The sequence below is a fragment of the Carassius auratus genome, chromosome 1 (assembly GCF_003368295.1).
Source record: "Carassius auratus strain Wakin chromosome 1, ASM336829v1, whole genome shotgun sequence".
NCBI lineage: Eukaryota > Metazoa > Chordata > Actinopteri > Cypriniformes > Cyprinidae > Carassius > Carassius auratus.
The window spans coordinates 9,107,634-9,126,601 of NC_039243.1; the positions used below are offsets into that span (position 1 = coordinate 9,107,634).

The following is an 18,968-nucleotide window of genomic DNA, read 5'->3' on the forward strand; positions in this document are numbered from 1 at the left end:
ATGAAGAGCAAATTATATGATGTAAATTATAAAGGGAGTGACAGAACATGTAGTTTTGTCATGCAAGCTTGTCACTTCATAATCCATATAAATGCATAGTATTTCCTAGCAAGCTGTAGTGCTGTTCATCAAAAGTCCACAAAATGTGAACGATCTAAACTGTAATATCAACAATTGCAACAAAAAACATAATCTGCAAAACTTTAACTGACACCCCAAGTAAAAAATGTGGCACTAAGAAATAAAATCACTAGAAAATATAACATTATGGTGTCACTAATGTGTATTCATATTGAAAAATGCATCATCCCATTAGAGGAGTCCCTCCTTCATAAGTTCAGTTCTGACAGCTCTTTACCTATGAGTAGAAATGTTCTTGAGCAGAGAAAGCCGGGAGAAGAAGAGGAGAAATGGAAGGAGAAGCAAAAACAGAGAGAGAATGGACTACAAAAAATGATCACAAAGCGAGCCCAGGCGAATGACCCCCATGTGGCCCTGGTCTGGGCATGCCAGTCCAAACTAAAAGATTTCAGGTAAAGCAACTGAGCCTCTGCTCTTGAATTTCTCAAAATACACTCTTTAATAGACCTGATGGTTCAAGGAAACTTTCTGTTTCACAAAAGGTTCTTAGATTATTAACATATTCTTTATGCTAAGAATTGCTTTTATTTTAATAAAAATATTTCCAGGAAGATCGAGGTCAAGCAGAGGTCTACTAGAAATGTTCATTGTGATGACAATGCAAAGCTATCTCTTTCTGAGAGAGCAGCAGAAAAACTATACTCTGCCACTTTGAATAGATGTGGTCTAGGTGAATCCTTTATCAACAGTAAAGCTCATAAAGGCTTCAAACACAGACAGACTCCAAGCCCCGCCCACTCCGACAGCCAGACTCCACCCACATCAGGTATGAGAGTGTCAGTTCTGATATATTTTAAAGATATTGAAGAAGTGTAATTAAAGAAACAGTTCATCCAAAAAATAAAATACTGTTAATTTTGCACATTTAAAACCATATTTATTTTCTCAGCATCTTTTTTTTAATATATATATATAGTAAAAAGCAGAAATGAAGATAATGAGGAGTTTCCAGACTTACAGGATTCTGTTCTCGGTGATTAAGCAGATGATTACGAGGAGTATGACCATGACATGGAGACAGGACACATGGATGGAGATGAGGATGACAGACACAATGACTGAATCAGTCATGACACTGATAGGAAAAAAGGCCAATGATAAAGGACACTCACATCATGACGAACTGAATTTTGATGATGATGTAGAGGATGACCATTATAAAGATGATGACATCAGCAGTATTCACAGCCAGAGCAGCAGGGGCAGTCAAAGTAACAACAGTCACCATAGCGATAGGGTAGTGTTAATTAATTAGTTAATCACTGGTCACTGCTTAGTCCTATAAGGGCAGTTTTTTAAGCACATGTCATAAATTAATTGTATTGTGAAGCTCAGTATAAAAACTTAAATGAGGCATTTGAAAAAGAATAAGATAAAAATTTGAGAACACTTAAAGATACCTCCAAAATATTGGTTTTAATCTGCCAATTTCCTTAATTATATGACAAACCCTATTACAGGAAGTGATCCAGATGAAGGCCAAACTGACAACCCTTTAATATATTATTGTGTATTTTTTATCTGTAATGTATAACATTAGCTTGTGCTTATTTAATTTATGTTGTAAATTGTTAAATACATCTGTACATTGCATGTGTGGGATTATTAATAATAGGAAAAAAATAACTTAACATGCGAAAATTAACTTTACTATTATAATTATATTGTTTCTTGGTAATTTTCATGCTTCGTCAAAATAAATACAAGCATATAAAACATTTAAAACATTGAGCCACAGCCTAAAAATACACAACAGGGTCAGTTACTGTTCGTGCATCAGAAGCAACATCTCAGTAATTTTCCATGCTCCACGCGGTCCAGCCCAACGCGCGCTCACGCTGTGCTGCAGAACCCGCCTCATACATGAGACCAAGGGCAAAAGACGCGCAAGGAGGGGTCGATCCTGATTGACAGCTCTGCTACCCAATCGCATTCATGCTAGACTTCCGTGTCGCTCTCTCCAACCAATCAGCTGCAGCGGAGGGCGTGCCCACAGTCTGAATTTTACGCGGCTCTACGGCGTGAAAACTAAACCGAGATGGAATATGCCAGTCTGAACCGGTTTCAACCGGTCTTGCGTGTGATGCATGAGACTAGAAAGGAGCTGGGTCACAGTCTCTCGCAGATATCTGCGTTCAAAACAACGGTTTTTCTGCAATAGGCAAAAGAATAAAATAACGATTGGTTTGATGCTGTTGTTATAAAACGGAATGAGTAACGATAACGTTAGTTAAAGCGAGTTGTAAACCGCCATAGATAGAGACAGATGAACTGACACGAGCTGCTGACTGAAAGAGGAATCGGACTCAATCACTGAAGACAATAGTTAAAAATAACACCGATATTGTGTGTTTCGGGGGGTTTCATGTTATCGTTTGCGTTGCACTATAGTGTGATCGGCTAACTAACGTTATACAAGACACTTAGGAATTGAAGTGAAATTGCTAGATTTTTTTAATTGTTTACATACGCTTTCGTGTAAAATGAGACAATTCAAATAGATTTATTTTTACATATCAACTTGATATTGTTTTGACGCGACGCACGTTGCCACGACACTTAACCTTGTTGCTGAGTCCTAAACCACGTTAGCATTGTTTTTTCCCTCGAGGACGAGTTTTGATTAAAACAGGTAAGTTAAAGGTTGTTGTAGAGGTGTTTGGGGAAATACTTATCCGTTACAATTATTATCTACTACGAAATGTGAGTTGAATGAAGTGCTAGTTTGCTGACACAGTGCTGATATTGACCAGGAACGAAAACGCGTTTTGATCCTCACCGCGGCCCGTAACTGCGCTCAACTAGAATTCATGTGGGCTGCTTTCCAACCAAAAGTTTGATCAGTATAAGTTACATTAAGTTGACTCAAATAATTGTGTTTTTCTAGCCGTGAAAGGAACACACGTTTAATGTATTAAACGGCAATATTGGCACTTTTCAGAAGCTCGTAACTCATAATACTAGCTGTTGTAATGATGATCTCAGCAAAATAGCACTCCGAGTCATAAGTTGTACTTCAGTGCAACTGCATGCTTAAGTATTGTGTTTTGTGGACTAAAGTGCACCCACGTGGTTTGAGCCATTGTTTTGGTGTCTGACTTTTAACACCAGAGATCATTCTGGATAAACAACTAGTACAGTGTTAGGATGAATGGTGATAGAAGGGTCACTATTGATTTTTGATAACTAAAAGATGTCTGTTTTGTTTTGCAGCTCTATGCCGGCAGACATGACCATGTTGGCGGATCACACAGCACGACAGTTGCTGGATTTCAGTCAAAAGCTAGACATCAACCTGTTGGACAATGTTGTCAACTCCATGTACTATGATGTGGGATCTCAGGTATGTACAATTCTGGCACTTTGATTGCATTCAAATCATAGTTTATAGTTTATCAGACATGTACAGTGCATCATAAGTGGTTTATGTTGCGATTACTTTAGCAAAGACTGGCACAAGAAGTTCTCACCAGTCTGAAGGACCACCCAGATGCCTGGACCCGAGTGGACACCATACTGGAGTTCTCGCAGAACATGAAGACAAAAGTATGTCAACATTAACATTAGGGCTGTGTCAAACTATTATTTTGATAATCGAGTAATCAGAGAACTATTCTGTTGATTAAGTGAGTAATCTGATTCATTTTTTGTGGTACTACAAATAGGCCTAGACAAACAATAGACTTCAAAATCACTTTAAATGCATATAAAATAGCAATGAGGCAATAATTACTGGTTCAAAATAGAATATCAAAAGCAAGTAATCATATGGTTGTATTTAAATAAATGTTATAAATACATAATGTAATAACAATATAGGCACAACTTATGTACATTATGATGTCAAATGCCCGGCTTGACCATTGTTTTTACACTTAAAAAGTGTTCTGTAAATGATAACTGTTTGTGCGATGCAGGATTTACTGTGAACGGAGCTGCTCTGAGATGCACGTAACCTAAATGCAAATAAAGTGCATATATTTTAGTTGAATCACAGCCTTTGTGAGTTCACAATAGCACTGTGCTTTGTGATTTTTAAATGGTTTTAATATTTCATAAAGGCTTAGAAAACTGTCTAATAATGCTTTTCATGGATTCTCCCGGTTTATTGACATGGACAAATTCCAATCAATGATTTTTTTTTTAAGTAGAGTACTGATTTAATCAAGGAATTATTTATTAACATGTTTCTAAATTTAGCCAGTTTATCAAGTCCTACTTATTAAATGCCAACCATGACAATTTATTCTGCCACATTAAACTGTTGTTTACTCCTTTTGCTGTTTGTATTGTAGTACTACGCTCTTCAGATACTGGAGACCGTGATCAAAACACGCTGGAAGATTCTTCCACGGAACCAGTGTGAAGGTAATTTACACACTGACCTTAATCTCTATGAAAAATCTGTTACTCACCTCCACATTATAACCTAATTGTCTATTTTAAGAAATGCACAAATAACTGACATCTCCGTCTATCCACAGGAATTAAAAAGTATGTTGTTGGGCTGATCATCAAGACTTCCTCTGATTCTAACAGCGTAGAGGTAATTAATACTAGAAATTGTACCATTTAAGTTACTTAGAATTAGTTTTTATTATCTTATTTTTAAGTAGGTATGCATTAGAGATGGGGAATTCAAGAAAAAATATTAAATTATCGCAGGGAATTATTTAATTATTATTTGAAAAATTGCTCCCCTCCACAGAATACTTTCTTTATTGCTTTAACATGTATGAGTAAAAAATAAATATAGTTTTATACATAACATTAAAAAATTGACACCATATAGATGAGTTGGGGCTCTTGTGGTAATTTCTAGATTTTCCAGCTCATTTTCCGCTAGAAAACTTACAAATGCAGTCATGCACACCATGGATTTTTAAACCACTAACACACACAACATTTTAGCTTAACATTATGATTTCCATGCTATTAGTACATGCAAATGTTCAAGTTGGTTGAGTAGCCTTTGTTAAAGCAAGATCCTTCACACTGTGCAACTGTTATTTACTTTATCCTTTTTTGAAGACAAAATAACTTTGACATTTCTAGACATGGAAATGATTTTCCCAGCAGGAAGCATTGTAATTAATTTACTGTAGCAGTGTCTCATTTGAGGAGAATAATTGTAGATGGATGTTATTTGTGCACGCACCAGTATGTGGCTCACTTGAGACAACGTGTCAACAGAACCAGGAACTATGCAGCACTAAAAATATAGTGTTATGACAAAATACTCCTTTAATTTTAAATGGAAAAAAAATTAATCAATTTATCTATTAATGTTATTTACTACACATAGCCTAAAGATAAAGAGCTGTAAAAATTATAAATTTTTTTTAGAGCTCCTTGTATTTAAAATTTGTATAATCCATTTGAAAAAGTACATATTAATAAATAAATCTCTGTACATTAAGTAACTTTATTTACATGCATCGTGCATGTAATTTTTAGTCATGTAAGCTATAGCTTCTGACATAAAAAAAACACACCCTAGTGATTTTATGATATACATACTGCTTTATTTATTCAGAAACACAAGTATCTTAATGATATTTGTGTATTTTACTTTCATTTTATTACAAGTAGGCCCACAGCGCCCCCTAAGTAAATAAAACGCCTTATCGGACGGGCTTTAGGACCCGGGGGAGGCTGCTGCTGCTGCTACTGCACAGGCTAGTAACTGTTGACTCTTATCTCACACCGGACATATGTGACCCTGGACCACAAAACCAGTCTTAAGTGGAAATTTATTCGTCTGAGAGCTAATAAATAAGCTTTCCATTGATGTATGGTTTATTAGGATCGGACCGTGTTTGTCTGAGATACAACTATTTGAAAAAAAATCTAAATACTAAGAGAATCGCCTTTGAAGTTGTCCAGATGAATTCTTAGCAATGGATATTACTCATCAAAAATTTAGTTTTGATATATTTAGGTAGGAAATATAAAAAATATTTTCATAGAACATTATCTTTGCTTAATATCCTAATGATTTTTGGCATAAAAGAAAAATCGATAATTTTGACCCAAACAATGTATTTTTCGCTATTGCTAAAAATATACCCCAGCGACTTAAGACTGGTTTCGTGGTCAAGGGTCACATATAATTCTGTATTTGCATTCTCAACTTAAATGCAGCGAAACAGGGAATCTAATCTCCATTCATGCATAAGTTCACTTCAAGAATGAGCACACTGCTAACTTGACGCACCCTGAGCACATGTGATTTATTCGTCTTATTGGCAAGGCATATCGGCATCAGTTTTTTAAAATGGCCGATGCTGAATTTAACATTTTAATCCTTTATCGGCCATTTCCGATTACGTCCAGTCCTATTTTACATTTTAATTTTAGGTAGATTTTTAGTAATTTAGTTGTTTTTGTCAATTTTATTATTAATTTATTTACTTATTTTATATACAGTTTTTGTTAACATTTAGTTATTGTAGTGCGTAAACTTCAAATGAAAGCGAGAGATGTTGCCCTAGCAAAACTGAAAATATATATTTTAAATGTTTTCTCTTACTGATTTTTGTTTTATTCAAATTAGTACATTTCAGTTACAACTTAAACTATAACAATAATTAATTTAAATTTTTAGAACTGAAATTTAAACAAAATTTAAACTTATTTTCATTTAGCATCAATTAGTTGAACCATTATAACCCTGATTTGTACTAGTCATGTCTCTGAATGCATCCATGCTGACTTGTATTTGTGCTCTTACAGAAGGAAGGGGTTTACATAGCAAAGCTCAACATGATCCTGGTGCAGGTGAGTGTCCTTTCAGGAATATCTATAGTCATGATATTGTGAGTGCGAATGGCTCATGGCTTTATTGCTTATGTTGTCTTCCTGTTTGTGTGTAGATTCTGAAGCAGGAGTGGCCGAAGCACTGGCCCACATTCATCAGTGATATTGTGGGAGCGAGTCGCACCAGCGAGAGCTTGTGTCAGAACAACATGATCATCCTGAAGCTCCTCAGTGAGGAAGTGTTTGACTTCTCCAGCGGGCAGATGACTCAGGTCAAAGCCAAGCATCTGAAGGACAGGTATGCTTGACCTGTAACACGTGACAGTTACAGATTCTGCAGGGTGTGGTCGGTAAAATAAATTGTAGTGATATTTACTTTCTCTTTCTTTTCTTCTTGCAGTATGTGCAATGAATTTTCCCAAATATTCCAGCTGTGCCAGTTTGTCATGGTATGTTACCTGCATATTATTACAGAATTAGCATTTTTTTCTTTTTATAATTAAAGGAATAGTTCACCCCAAAATTTAAATTTGCTGAAATTGTGCTCACTCTCAGGCCATCAAAGATGAGTTTGTCTGTTAATGGCAACATATTTTAGAGAAATTCACCAGTGGATCCTCTTCAGTGAATGGGTGCCGCCGGAATGAGAATCCAAACCGCTAATAAAAACATCACAATTACACCACACATTTCTAGATCATCAGTTAATGTCTGAATGAGGAGAGAAATATGCACAAATCAAGACCAAAATAGTTCTAAACAAAAACTTTAATATTTAAAGTTAAATACATCAGGATTTATTTATTTAAAAACATGCTTTTTGCTTCATAAGATTTTATTCGATGGACTGGAGTAGTGTGGATTATTGTGCCATTTTTATCAGCTGTTTGGACTCTCATTCTGTCTCTCATTCATAATTTTTGGTTAACTATTACTATATATACACCTCTCATTTTTAAACCTCACTTGATGCTGTGTACATCAGGAAAATTCCCAGAATGCCCCTCTAGTCCACGCCACATTGGAGACCCTCCTTCGTTTCCTTAACTGGATTCCACTGGGCTACATATTTGAGACCAAACTCATCAGCACACTTGTGTACAAGGTAACACATCTCGAGGTCTCTAATTTAACTCATCTGAATTAATGAAATGCTGTGGTAGCAGACTGCTGTTACTCCTCTCACAAAGGCGCACTGTCATTGGCTCAGCTTGCCAGTGCGTAAGAAAGAGAGGGAAATCATTGGAGCACTGGCTGTTCTCATTGGCTCTCTGCTCAAAGCTTTGTGCCTGAGCCGGTGCTCAAACATTTATAGCCTTTCACTTTGTGGAAATCATTGAGTGTTCCAGAAAGTTTATCATCTGTGTTTTCTGCTCAATTCCACAGTTCCTGAATGTTCCCATGTTCCGGAATGTCACTCTGAAGTGTCTGACAGAGATCGCAGGTGTCAGTGTCAGTCAGTATGAGGAGCAGTTTGTCAACCTTTTCTCGCTCACCATGATACAGCTTAAACAGGTACATGCACATTTACACACACACACAACACTCGTTTTACCTTGTCAGAAACAGCTCTGTTCACAGCGACCAGTTTTGGTGCATGTATCTTTAAATGCTAATGAGCTTTGCTCACCCTGCCCCTCTCTTCCGTAGTTGAGGAAAGGCGATTTGCAATCATAAAAAATATAAAGTGTGAGACTTACTACTTCTGGAGGTGCAGCTGGATCACGAACATTGGGTACTGATCCATCTTTGAGTTTGAACTTCTTAGCAGAACCCGCCTTGAATTTTCTCTCGTTTAGAAAACAGTCAGGAGTAAAATGATTTTCGCAGACATAAAATGTTAGATGTATTTTAGGGCTGCACGATTAATCAAGTATGATTGTCATGCACATCTTGTCCATAAAGCCGGTTCTGTAATCAGTAGTAAATCTCCATCAGATGCTTTCACATGGAGCCGTAGTTAAGAAGACTCTGTGTAGTAAATGCTGCTCCATCTGAAAGCATGTGAAAATATATTTAATTACATTTTTACATTTAAATGTCAGTCAAGTGTTTGATTTTAATCCTTTAGAGAGATGATATGGCTTATTACACAGAAAAAGCACGCTACATATTTCATAGTATTCTAAGCAGTGATAAATGTTATGTTGATTAGCATTGCATTATATACTTTATAATAAATATATAATAAAAATTATAAGACGAACTCCGATAAACCATATATTGTCATAGTGGTGTGTTTATTAGACACGTTGAATTAATGAAAGCAGTAAAATCTTCTGTTTATTCAGCAACTGCTATAAGGATTTCCTGGATTTCTTTTGCGTGGTGTTTTGGAGGTTCAGCGCGAGGGCGCCCTCTGTCCTTCAGGAAGGAGGTTTACTGCTGATCAAAGAACCATGCTTCACTGAAAGATACGCACGATAATTGCGATTTATTGCCTTTGCGATTTTAATTTCGATTAATCCTGCAGCCCCTTTTTTATTTGGAGGTGCATTACCATCAAAAACATAACTAATCCACTATGTCTTCAGTGGCTTAGATGTCGGGAGAAAATATAGACTCATATGTTCACTTTTACATTCAACTATAAAACACCTACATTGAATATAAGACATTGGCTGCATCTCATTTCGGAGGCGAAAACCTACAAGTTTTCATTTCTAAACAACACACCAGATTAACGAGTTTTCAAAATTATAATAACCTTCATTTACTCATCAACAGATGCTGCCTCTGAACACAAATATCCGTCTGGCATATGCAAACGGGAGAGACGACGAGCAGAACTTCATCCAGAACCTCAGTCTGTTTCTCTGCACCTTCCTCAAAGAGCACGGACAACTGATAGAGAAGAGACTGAACCTCAGAGAGACGCTCATGGAGGTACACACACAGTCAAATGCAGTGAAATAGACGGAAAAGTGACACAAACTCCTAATCGGTTGACTCTCATGTGCTCAGGCTCTGCATTACATGCTGCTGGTGTCTGAGGTGGAGGAGACGGAGATCTTTAAGATCTGTCTGGAGTACTGGAACCATCTGGCCGCTGAGCTCTACAGAGAGAGTCCCTTCTCTACCTCCACCTCCCCACTGCTCTCAACCAGCCAACACTTTGACGTGCCGCCCCGCAGACACCTCTACCTGCCTGTGCTCTCCAAGGTCAGTTAGCCACAGCGTACAGCAGCTTCACTTTAAAATATTGGCTGCTGGAGAAAATCTGACTGTGTTCTTAACCCGTCTCAGGTGCGTCTGCTGATGGTGAGTCGCATGGCCAAACCGGAGGAGGTTCTGGTGGTGGAGAACGATCAGGGCGAGGTGGTTAGAGAGTTCATGAAGGACACCGACTCCATCAACCTCTACAAAAACATGAGAGAGACTCTGGGTAATTATAATGGGCTGTTCTCTAACTAAGCAGATAAAGGTAGATGTAGAAAGCTTCATAATGATCTCTTTCTCCTGTCCAGTCTACTTGACACATCTGGACTATGCCGATACTGAGCGGATCATGACGGAGAAGCTTCATAATCAGGTGAACGGTACCGAGTGGTCCTGGAGGAACCTGAACACGCTGTGCTGGGCCATCGGCTCCATCAGTGGCGCCATGCATGAAGAGGATGAGAAGAGGTTCCTCGTCACTGTCATTAAGGTGTTTATTCATGCATGTGTTGTTGCCAGGAAGTTGAAAGTCCAGCTTTACATCACAGTACCGTATATTTCGGACTATAAGTCACACCTGAGTATAAGTCGCATCAGTCCAAAAATATGTCATGATGAGGAAAAAACATATATAAGTCGCACTGGACTATAAGTCGCATTCATTTAGAACCAAGAGAAAACTTGATTGTCTACAGCCACAGCCCTCTCGCGACTGTAGACGGTAATGTTTTCTCTTGGTTAATTTCACTTGGTTCATATCAAATTAACTTTGATAAATAAGTCGAACCTGACTATAAGTCGCAGCACCAGCCAAACTATGAAAAAAAGTGTGACTTAAAGTCCGGAAAATATGGTAATAAAATACATTTTAAAATGCATTCACATAGAAAACATATTTCTATGTATTGTACAATATTTTAAATTGTAATAATATTAAAAAGTTTTAACACCAAATTCCTGTTCCTGTCTCAGGATCTGCTGGGTCTGTGTGAACAGAAAAGAGGGAAAGACAACAAGGCCATCATCGCCTCCAACATCATGTACATCGTCGGTCAGTACCCACGATTCCTCAGGGCCCACTGGAAGTTCCTCAAGACTGTCGTCAACAAACTCTTTGAGTTCATGCATGGTGAGGAACCGATTGTGTTTGAGAATTTTGTCTGGTCATGCATGATTTTTTATATTTTTTTACTTCAGTGCAGATCCTTTCATAAGGGTTAAGTGTTTCTCTTTCTCTTTCAGAGACCCATGACGGCGTGCAGGACATGGCTTGTGACACCTTCATCAAGATCGCTCAGAAGTGCAGGAGGCATTTCGTGCAGGTTCAGGTGGGGGAGGTGATGCCCTTCATCGACGAGATCCTCAACAACATCAACACCATCATCTGTGACCTGCAGCCGCAGCAGGTGCACACGTTCTACGAGGCTGTGGGCTACATGATCGGAGCACAGACAGACCAGACGGTCCAGGAGCGACTGATCGAGAAATACATGCTCCTCCCCAACCAGGTGTGGGACAGCATCATCCAGCAGGCCACCAAGGTGAGAACAAGAGTCATTTTACATTTACATTTAATAATTTAGCAGACACTTTTATCCAAAGCAACTTACAAATGAGAACAATAGAAGCAATCAGACCAACAAGAGAACAACAACAGTATACAAGTGCCATGACAAGTCTGTCTAGTACAGAACACATAGCCAGGTTGTTTATATTTAATTTATTTTTTCTTAAGAATATGATAGATTTTAGTTTTATTAAGAATGGTTTTGTTAAATTGTTATTAATTTTGTTGTCCTTTTTCACTTTTTTTTAATAAGCTTTATCCTTTTTTAAGATATCAGGTTCAATAAAAATGAGATATGTTTCCTTGGCAAGATAATTTATAAAAAATTTTCATTTTATTTAACATTTTAATTTTGTTTCAGTTTATTATTCATGATCATTTCAATTAAGGAACTTTATGATTTTAGTTAACCATAACCGCTTATATCTAATGTTTTAGTTTTTTTGTTTTAGTACATAGTTAAACAAAAAAAAATGTTAAATCTTTTTAAATCAAAACAATTATGGTTTTAATTAACTAATAACCTTGGTGATATGTAATTAATCAAGCTTATCTTTGTGTAACAAATGTAATTTTAATACTCAGAACTTTCCAAATGAAAACAAGGGTTGTTTAATAGAAAACAGATTTTTAAAGGGTTTAAACTCTCATGTGAAGTTCTAAAGATTGAAATGGTAACACTTGAACTCAAAGCATGTGATGTCTCTGTTCAATCAGAACGTGGACATCCTGAAGGACCCAGAGACGGTGCGTCAGCTAGGCAGCATCCTGAAGACCAACGTGAGGGCTTGTAAAGCAGTAGGTCACCCTTTTGTCCTGCAGCTGGGACGCATTTACCTGGACATGCTCAACGTCTACAAGTGCCTGAGTGAGAACATCTCTTCTGCAATCCAGAGCAACGGTGAGTCACGCACACCAATATAGAGCACATGACCCAACAACTGGCACATAATAACAGCTCACGATTGACTCTTTGGTTTCTCTCTGCAGGTGAGATGGTGACCAAGCAGCCTCTGATACGGAGCATGCGGACGGTGAAGAGAGAGACACTAAAGCTCATCTCTGGATGGGTCAGCCGCTCCAACGACCCGCAGATGGTCAGTTCTGACATTCCTGGATCAGTCTGCGCTCGTGCCAAAACAAGAAGTTGAGTTTGACAGCATCACAAAGGGTTGTTGTTGTCTTTTCAGGTTGGAGAGAACTTTGTCCCACCTTTGCTGGAGGCGGTTCTCATCGACTACCAAAGGAACGTTCCAGCAGCTCGAGAACCAGAGGTGCTCAGCACTATGGCAACCATCATCAACAAGCTCGCCGCACATATAACCGGAGAGATCCCCAAGATATTCGATGCGGTGTTCGAGTGCACCCTTGACATGATCAACAAGGTTAGTTCATCCTGTCTGACAGCTTTCATTTTATATCTTGAGTTGTTTTTTCTGAATCAAACCAGTTTACGTCTGAAAGCGAGTATACACTACTTTTCACAATGTACGGCTGTGTTATTAATCGTGATATGGCTTAATGTGCTTATCAAATCACCAAGGCTGTGATATAGAAAATTACTCCACCCCAAAAGGTAAATTTAGCCGGGAGGCCTGTGACTATCCCATAGACTGCCAAGTAAATTACACTTTCAAGATCCAGAAGAGTATGAAAAGCATAATCCTAATAGACCATTTGTCATCAATGATACGTTTTCTGTCCGTATTTATGCTTTGATTTGAAAGAAAACGGTGCATCTGTGTATCGCGGCTGACACACAAGAGCTTGTGTTCAGCTCATATTCTCCAAAATGGCACTACGAGAATGCGGAGAGACACAGAGGAGACGAATTGTTGAATAAAGTCATTATTTTAGTTTTTTTCCATGTACAAAATGTGTTCTCGTCGCTTCATAACATTACGGTTGATCCACTGATGGCAGGTGGACTGTTTTGACAATGTCTTTCATACTTTTCTGGACGTTACATTTAGTCATTTAGCGGATGCATTTATCCAAAGCGACTTACAAATGAGGACAGTGGAAGCAATAAAGATCAACAAAAGAGCAATGATATACTAGTGCTATAACAAGTCTCAGTTAGCTTAAACGCAGGACACGTAACAAGAGATTTTAATAAAAGAATAGAGCAAGCTAGTGTTAGAGATCTTTTTTTTTTTTTTTTTTTTTTTTTTTTTTACCTTGAAAGTGTAATTTACTTGGCAGTCTATGGAACAGTCACAAGCCTCACAGTTTTAATCCAAAATATTTTAAATTGTTTTCCGAAGATGAAAAATATATTATGGGTTTGGACGACATTGGGCAAGCGACAAATGATTAATGACAATTTTCATTTTGTGGTGGAGTAACTCATTAATATTACCATATGTGCTGTGTGTTGCTCTACAATTTTTTTTTTCATGTGAGCAGCTCATAAATGGGTGTTTTCAGTGTCTCAGAGCGGCTCGGTTCACAATAACTGATTTGCATGAACTCATAAGTTGCTTATGAGCTGCTTATAATGTGCATTTAGGAGCGCAAAGTGCATAATAAAAATATAATATTATTAATTACATAATATTGTTTCTATTTTTTTTAAATGCTTTTATTTTTCAGAGAAATTGTATTATTACGAAAGTAACATTTCTTATTTTTATCTAGTAGTAAACCTAGTAATAAATATCTATAGTAGAAGTATTTTTCTTAAAGGGATATTTCACCCAAAAATAAAAATGATTACTCCCCCTTATATCGTTGCAAAACCGTAAGATCTTTGTTCATCTTCAGAACACAAATTAAGATATTTCCGATGAAATCCGAGAGCTTTCTGAGCCTCCATAGACAACAACACAACTACCACATACAAGGCCCGGAAAAGTACCGTATTATCCGGACTATAAGTCACACTTTTTTCAAAGTTTGGCTGATCCTGCGACTTATAGTCAGGTGCGACTTATTTATCAAAATTAATTTGACATGAACCGAGAGAAATAAACCAAGTTAAAACATCACCGTCTCCAGCTGCGTGAGGGCGCTCTATGCTGTTCAGTGCTCCTGTAGTCTACACTGAACACATATAGCGCCCTCTTGCGGCTGTAGACGGTAATGTTTTCTCTTGTTGCTTGGTTCTAAATAAATGTGACTTATAGTCCAGTGCGACTTATGTACGTTTTTCCTCGTCATGACATATTTTTGGACTGATGCGAATTATGCTTAGATGGGACTTAGTTCAAAAAATACGGTAGTAAGGACATTGTTAAAATGGTCTATGTGACATCAGTGGTTCAACCGCAGTGTTATGAAGCTACAATATTACTTCTTGTGTGCAAAGAAAATAAAAATAATGACTTCATTAAAAAATATATATTCCTGTTTTTGTTCATCTCTGGCACCATTCAAGACCATACCATGATGAGTGTGTGCATTCCTCTGCTTGTAAACAAGGCGCTGCTCGTCAGGGTTCAACATCAGCACTCCTGCATTAGCAACTTCGCAGGAATACGTCATGCTACTCATGTGAATGGTGGCAGAGCCTGACATGGAAGAGAATAAATTGCTGAATAAAGTCGTTATTTATTTGTTTTCATTCTGACTCTACTTTAATGCTCTTCGTTTTGCCTTTGTCAGAACTTTGAGGAGTTCCCCGAGCACAGGACGCATTTCTTCTACCTGCTGCAAGCCGTCAACTCCCAATGTTTCCCAGCATTCCTGTCCATCCCACCAGCACAGTTCAAACTGGTTCTGGACTCCATCATCTGGGCCTTCAAGCACACCATGAGAAATGTGGCCGACACCGGTGAGAGGAGAGACCTGTGGTTAAACAATACTCTACTGTGTGAATGCAAAGAGCTTCTGGTTACATTCAATTTAACAAATTGTGGTGTTCAGAAATGTAATTCTTAAAGGTGCTGTATGTAAGGTTTTGACTTCACTAAAGCATAAAAATACCATGATATGTTTGCAGATATTTAAGAAACATGCTAAGTTAACATAATTGAAAAACAATGCTATAGTCAGTTACTCTCCTTTGAAAATATGCATTCAATCCTACATGCAGCACCGTAAACGGCTAAGCATTCTTGACCCGAGTTTGTTTTTGCACAGTGTGTTTTTGATATGAATTGCCCGGAGTCACATTAAAATGCTGACTGTGTGTCTGTGCATCTCCAGGGCTTCAGATCCTGTTCACCATGCTGCAGAACATCGCACAAGAAGAGACGGCAGCTCAGAGCTTCTATCAGACATACTTCTGTGACATCCTGCAGCACATCTTCTCTGTTGTCACAGATACGTCTCATACTGCTGGTCAGTTGCTAGGCAGAGAGAGAGTGACATGGTTTCAGTGTAACTAATGGAGCTGTAATTCTCAACAAAACGGCTTCACATCAGTCACACAGTGAACCTCACAGACACTGTTGTTCAGGTCACTTTTCACCTGAAATAAAAAGGGGTTGAAAAACAAGAGTTTAGGCGAGCTTATACATACATTTTTATAGTTATTATTATTTGCATACATTATTATTCTCATACTGATTCAAGTACATAACATATAAATTATGAAATGTTTTACTGTGTTAATTTATTGTGAATTAAACACTATCAGAAGTTAATTCAGTGTGTGTGCGTATTTGATGGATGCTCTGGTTTGTGCCGGGCAGGTCTGACGATGCACGCCTCCATCCTCGCCTACATGTTTAACCTGGTGGAGGAGGGTAAAATCAAAGTGACTTTGAACGCAGGCAGCACGGCCAGCAATCAGTGCTACGTGCAGGAGTACGTGGCCAATCTGCTGAAGACCGCCTTCCCACATCTGCAGGAGTAAGAGCAGCCTAGAACATGAGGATTGTGTTTTCAGTGTGGTGTTGTTTTCATGTGTTCATGTTAATGATATATATATTTTTTTTCTTTCAGTGCCCAGGTGAAGGTTTTTGTCACGGGTCTGTTCAGCTTGAATCATGACATTCCTGCCTTTAAAGAGCACCTCAGGGACTTCCTGGTCCAGATCAAGGTACGTCACTTCCTTCCGCCTAGATTTTGACTTCCCTTTTCTCTAGTCATCGACCAGAGCATAGCCAGCCAAAAGTTCACAATATAAATGTGGGTACACGTATATGAGGAGGGTTGAAAATGAACTTTTACCCCAGCAGCCACAGTGTTTATTAAATACCCATTTCCATTTATAGTAGTAGTAATAATAATCACAATGAATAATGATAAATTGTATTATTTATTTTAATTAATCATTACATAGTAATAATACTAATTACAGTTTTCTTTTGCATAATAAAAATATGCAAAACAATTGTTTTGTTACTATTAACTATTAATTTTTAATAATTAAAGTACTTTATTATTTCTAAAATGTTATTGTCCATGTTATATTTTAATAAATATTAATGATAATTAAATATTCATGTAATGCCATTTAATAGTTATAAAATGTTTATATTTATTCATGAAATGGTAACCATTAATAGTTATAAAATGCTCTGTTATTAAATATAATAATACATAATACTACTAATACATTATTGTGCATTAGAGCGTTTTAATTTACAATATAATTAGTTTTTAATTATTATAATTATTAAACAATCTTTTGGCGTTCACACAGTTTCTGGCCTTTAAAATAGATATGGATCTGTTTTTTGATTCTGAATAACAATCCCAAATCTAGTTAATACTGATTATAAATGGAGGCAATGTTTAAATCTATAATAAAAAAAAAAATGCATTTCTGTAAAGGGTCTTTCCAAAAAAGAAAAAAAGAAAATGTAAAATGGAACCTACTATATAAACAAGTGTGATTTGGCTTGATGCAATATTGGTGTTGTTTCAGTTAGGCAGTACATAATAACTCCTATTGTGTGTTTCAGGAGTTTGCAGGTGAAGACTCCACAGATCTGTTCCTGGAGGAGAGGGAAGCGTCTCTGCGTCAGGCTCAGGAGGAGAAACACAAGCTCCAGATGTCTGTCCCAGGAATCCTCAATCCTCACGAGCTCCCGGAGGAAATGTGTGAATGAGCACCTGGACAGTTTCACATTCATGAAGGAAGCGTTTGGAGCACTTTAATGTTTGTGTGCGTGTGTATAGACAAGTGAAAATTAATCCAGATCCATGCCAATTTGTAAATTAAAAGATATGTAATTATTAACCTGACTCCTCCCAAACCTTTGGTTTTATATAACTGAAACGATCTCTCTCATATATCAATTTACTGTATATCCTTCAGTGTTTCTGTTCGGTATGTTTGCTTTCCTGTTTCAAAGCACATTACTACTCATTTTAATGTTATCTCAGCCTCATCTATTTGTGAATATGTAATATACAGTATGGCAGGCCAATGAAGACGGACAGTTACTGCGCTAGAAGAGGGATTTGTGTTGAGCTGTGTGGCTCGTGAACCACAGCAAGTGAATGTGACTGTTTAGGATCAGTCCTGATGCTGTTCCTGTCTTCTTTATTGGGAGTTTGTGTGTGTGTTTATATATATATTATTTTGGTCAATTGCAGTAAATGTGGAAGACTGAAGTCTTTTTCATGCTACAGACCCACTGAGTGTTTTTTTTTTTTTTTTTTTTGGCATAGGGATGTCATTAAAATGAAAGGGTTTGTTCATATCCTATTTGTAAAGCTGTGTATTAGTACCATGGAGACATAAAGTTGGGTATTTTTACAAAGTGTTGTGTGTGTTTTTCATTTAGCTTGTAGGACTTGTTTATTTAGAATTAAAAACATTTAAAATACAATATTTCTTTAAGTATTCTAGCAAACTTTATTATTTTAGTCTAAATTTGCTACTGTAATACTTTTAGTGTCTAATTAATCTTGAAAGAGCGATACATTTGTTAAATAAGCATATTAGAAACAGAATAAACCTTTTGAATCAGTGCTGCCTAATAGTTCGTTTTTCAGGATACTTTGATGAATAAAGAGTTTAAAATAATTATTAGAAATATAAATCTATGTAATATCACACGACTTTAGTGTTAGTTTTCTTTTCATGACACCAAACTCTTGAGCGGCAGTGCGTATTTTACATTGCATTGCAAAGGAGTTCAGATATATAGTAATTAATTACACATCAAACGGGAGTTCGGTAATAAAGTACAGAAATCAAAATTAAAACCGTGAACGTACACGTGCTAGACTGCGAGAAATCGCGAGATTTCCGAAGAATGGCCGAAAAGGCCGGAAGCAGACGTTACGAAAACAGCCGATGTGTAACACACGGTGGCCCCTCCCTCTCACTTTGCTATTTTTCCGGAAAAAGCCGAACGGCCTGCCAAGACGACTCGGCGGAAACAGCCGACGTCTCGCACAACGTTACCCGCTTGCCTCCGAGCGACCGGGAAAACCCGAA

At 37.4% G+C, this 18,968-nt stretch overlaps 1 protein-coding gene across 2 annotated transcripts; it reads left to right on the forward strand.

The window, feature by feature from the left end:
* The first annotated feature begins 2,174 nt into the window (after positions 1-2,174).
* On the forward strand, positions 2,175-18,285 carry LOC113059941 (exportin-1-like). 2 transcript variants are annotated; one of them, XM_026228774.1, is made up of 24 exons: positions 2,175-2,773; positions 3,355-3,484; positions 3,586-3,687; positions 4,437-4,509; positions 4,626-4,687; positions 6,877-6,921; positions 7,017-7,198; positions 7,301-7,349; positions 7,886-8,005; positions 8,287-8,415; positions 9,628-9,786; positions 9,865-10,062; positions 10,147-10,285; positions 10,368-10,549; positions 11,032-11,188; positions 11,302-11,600; positions 12,344-12,527; positions 12,617-12,723; positions 12,817-13,011; positions 15,233-15,401; positions 15,776-15,910; positions 16,264-16,423; positions 16,517-16,613; positions 17,482-17,628. In XM_026228774.1, exons 2-24 carry the CDS (start codon positions 3,359-3,361, stop codon positions 17,626-17,628), a joined length of 3,216 nt encoding a protein of 1,071 aa, XP_026084559.1. In that variant the 5' UTR covers positions 2,175-2,773; positions 3,355-3,358. The 2 variants fall into 2 exon arrangements, with proteins under 2 accessions (XP_026084559.1, XP_026084477.1); XM_026228692.1 differs by lacking the exon at positions 2,175-2,773 and having other exon boundaries at positions 3,359-3,484; positions 17,482-18,285.
* Positions 18,286-18,968: the final 683 nt, after the last annotated feature.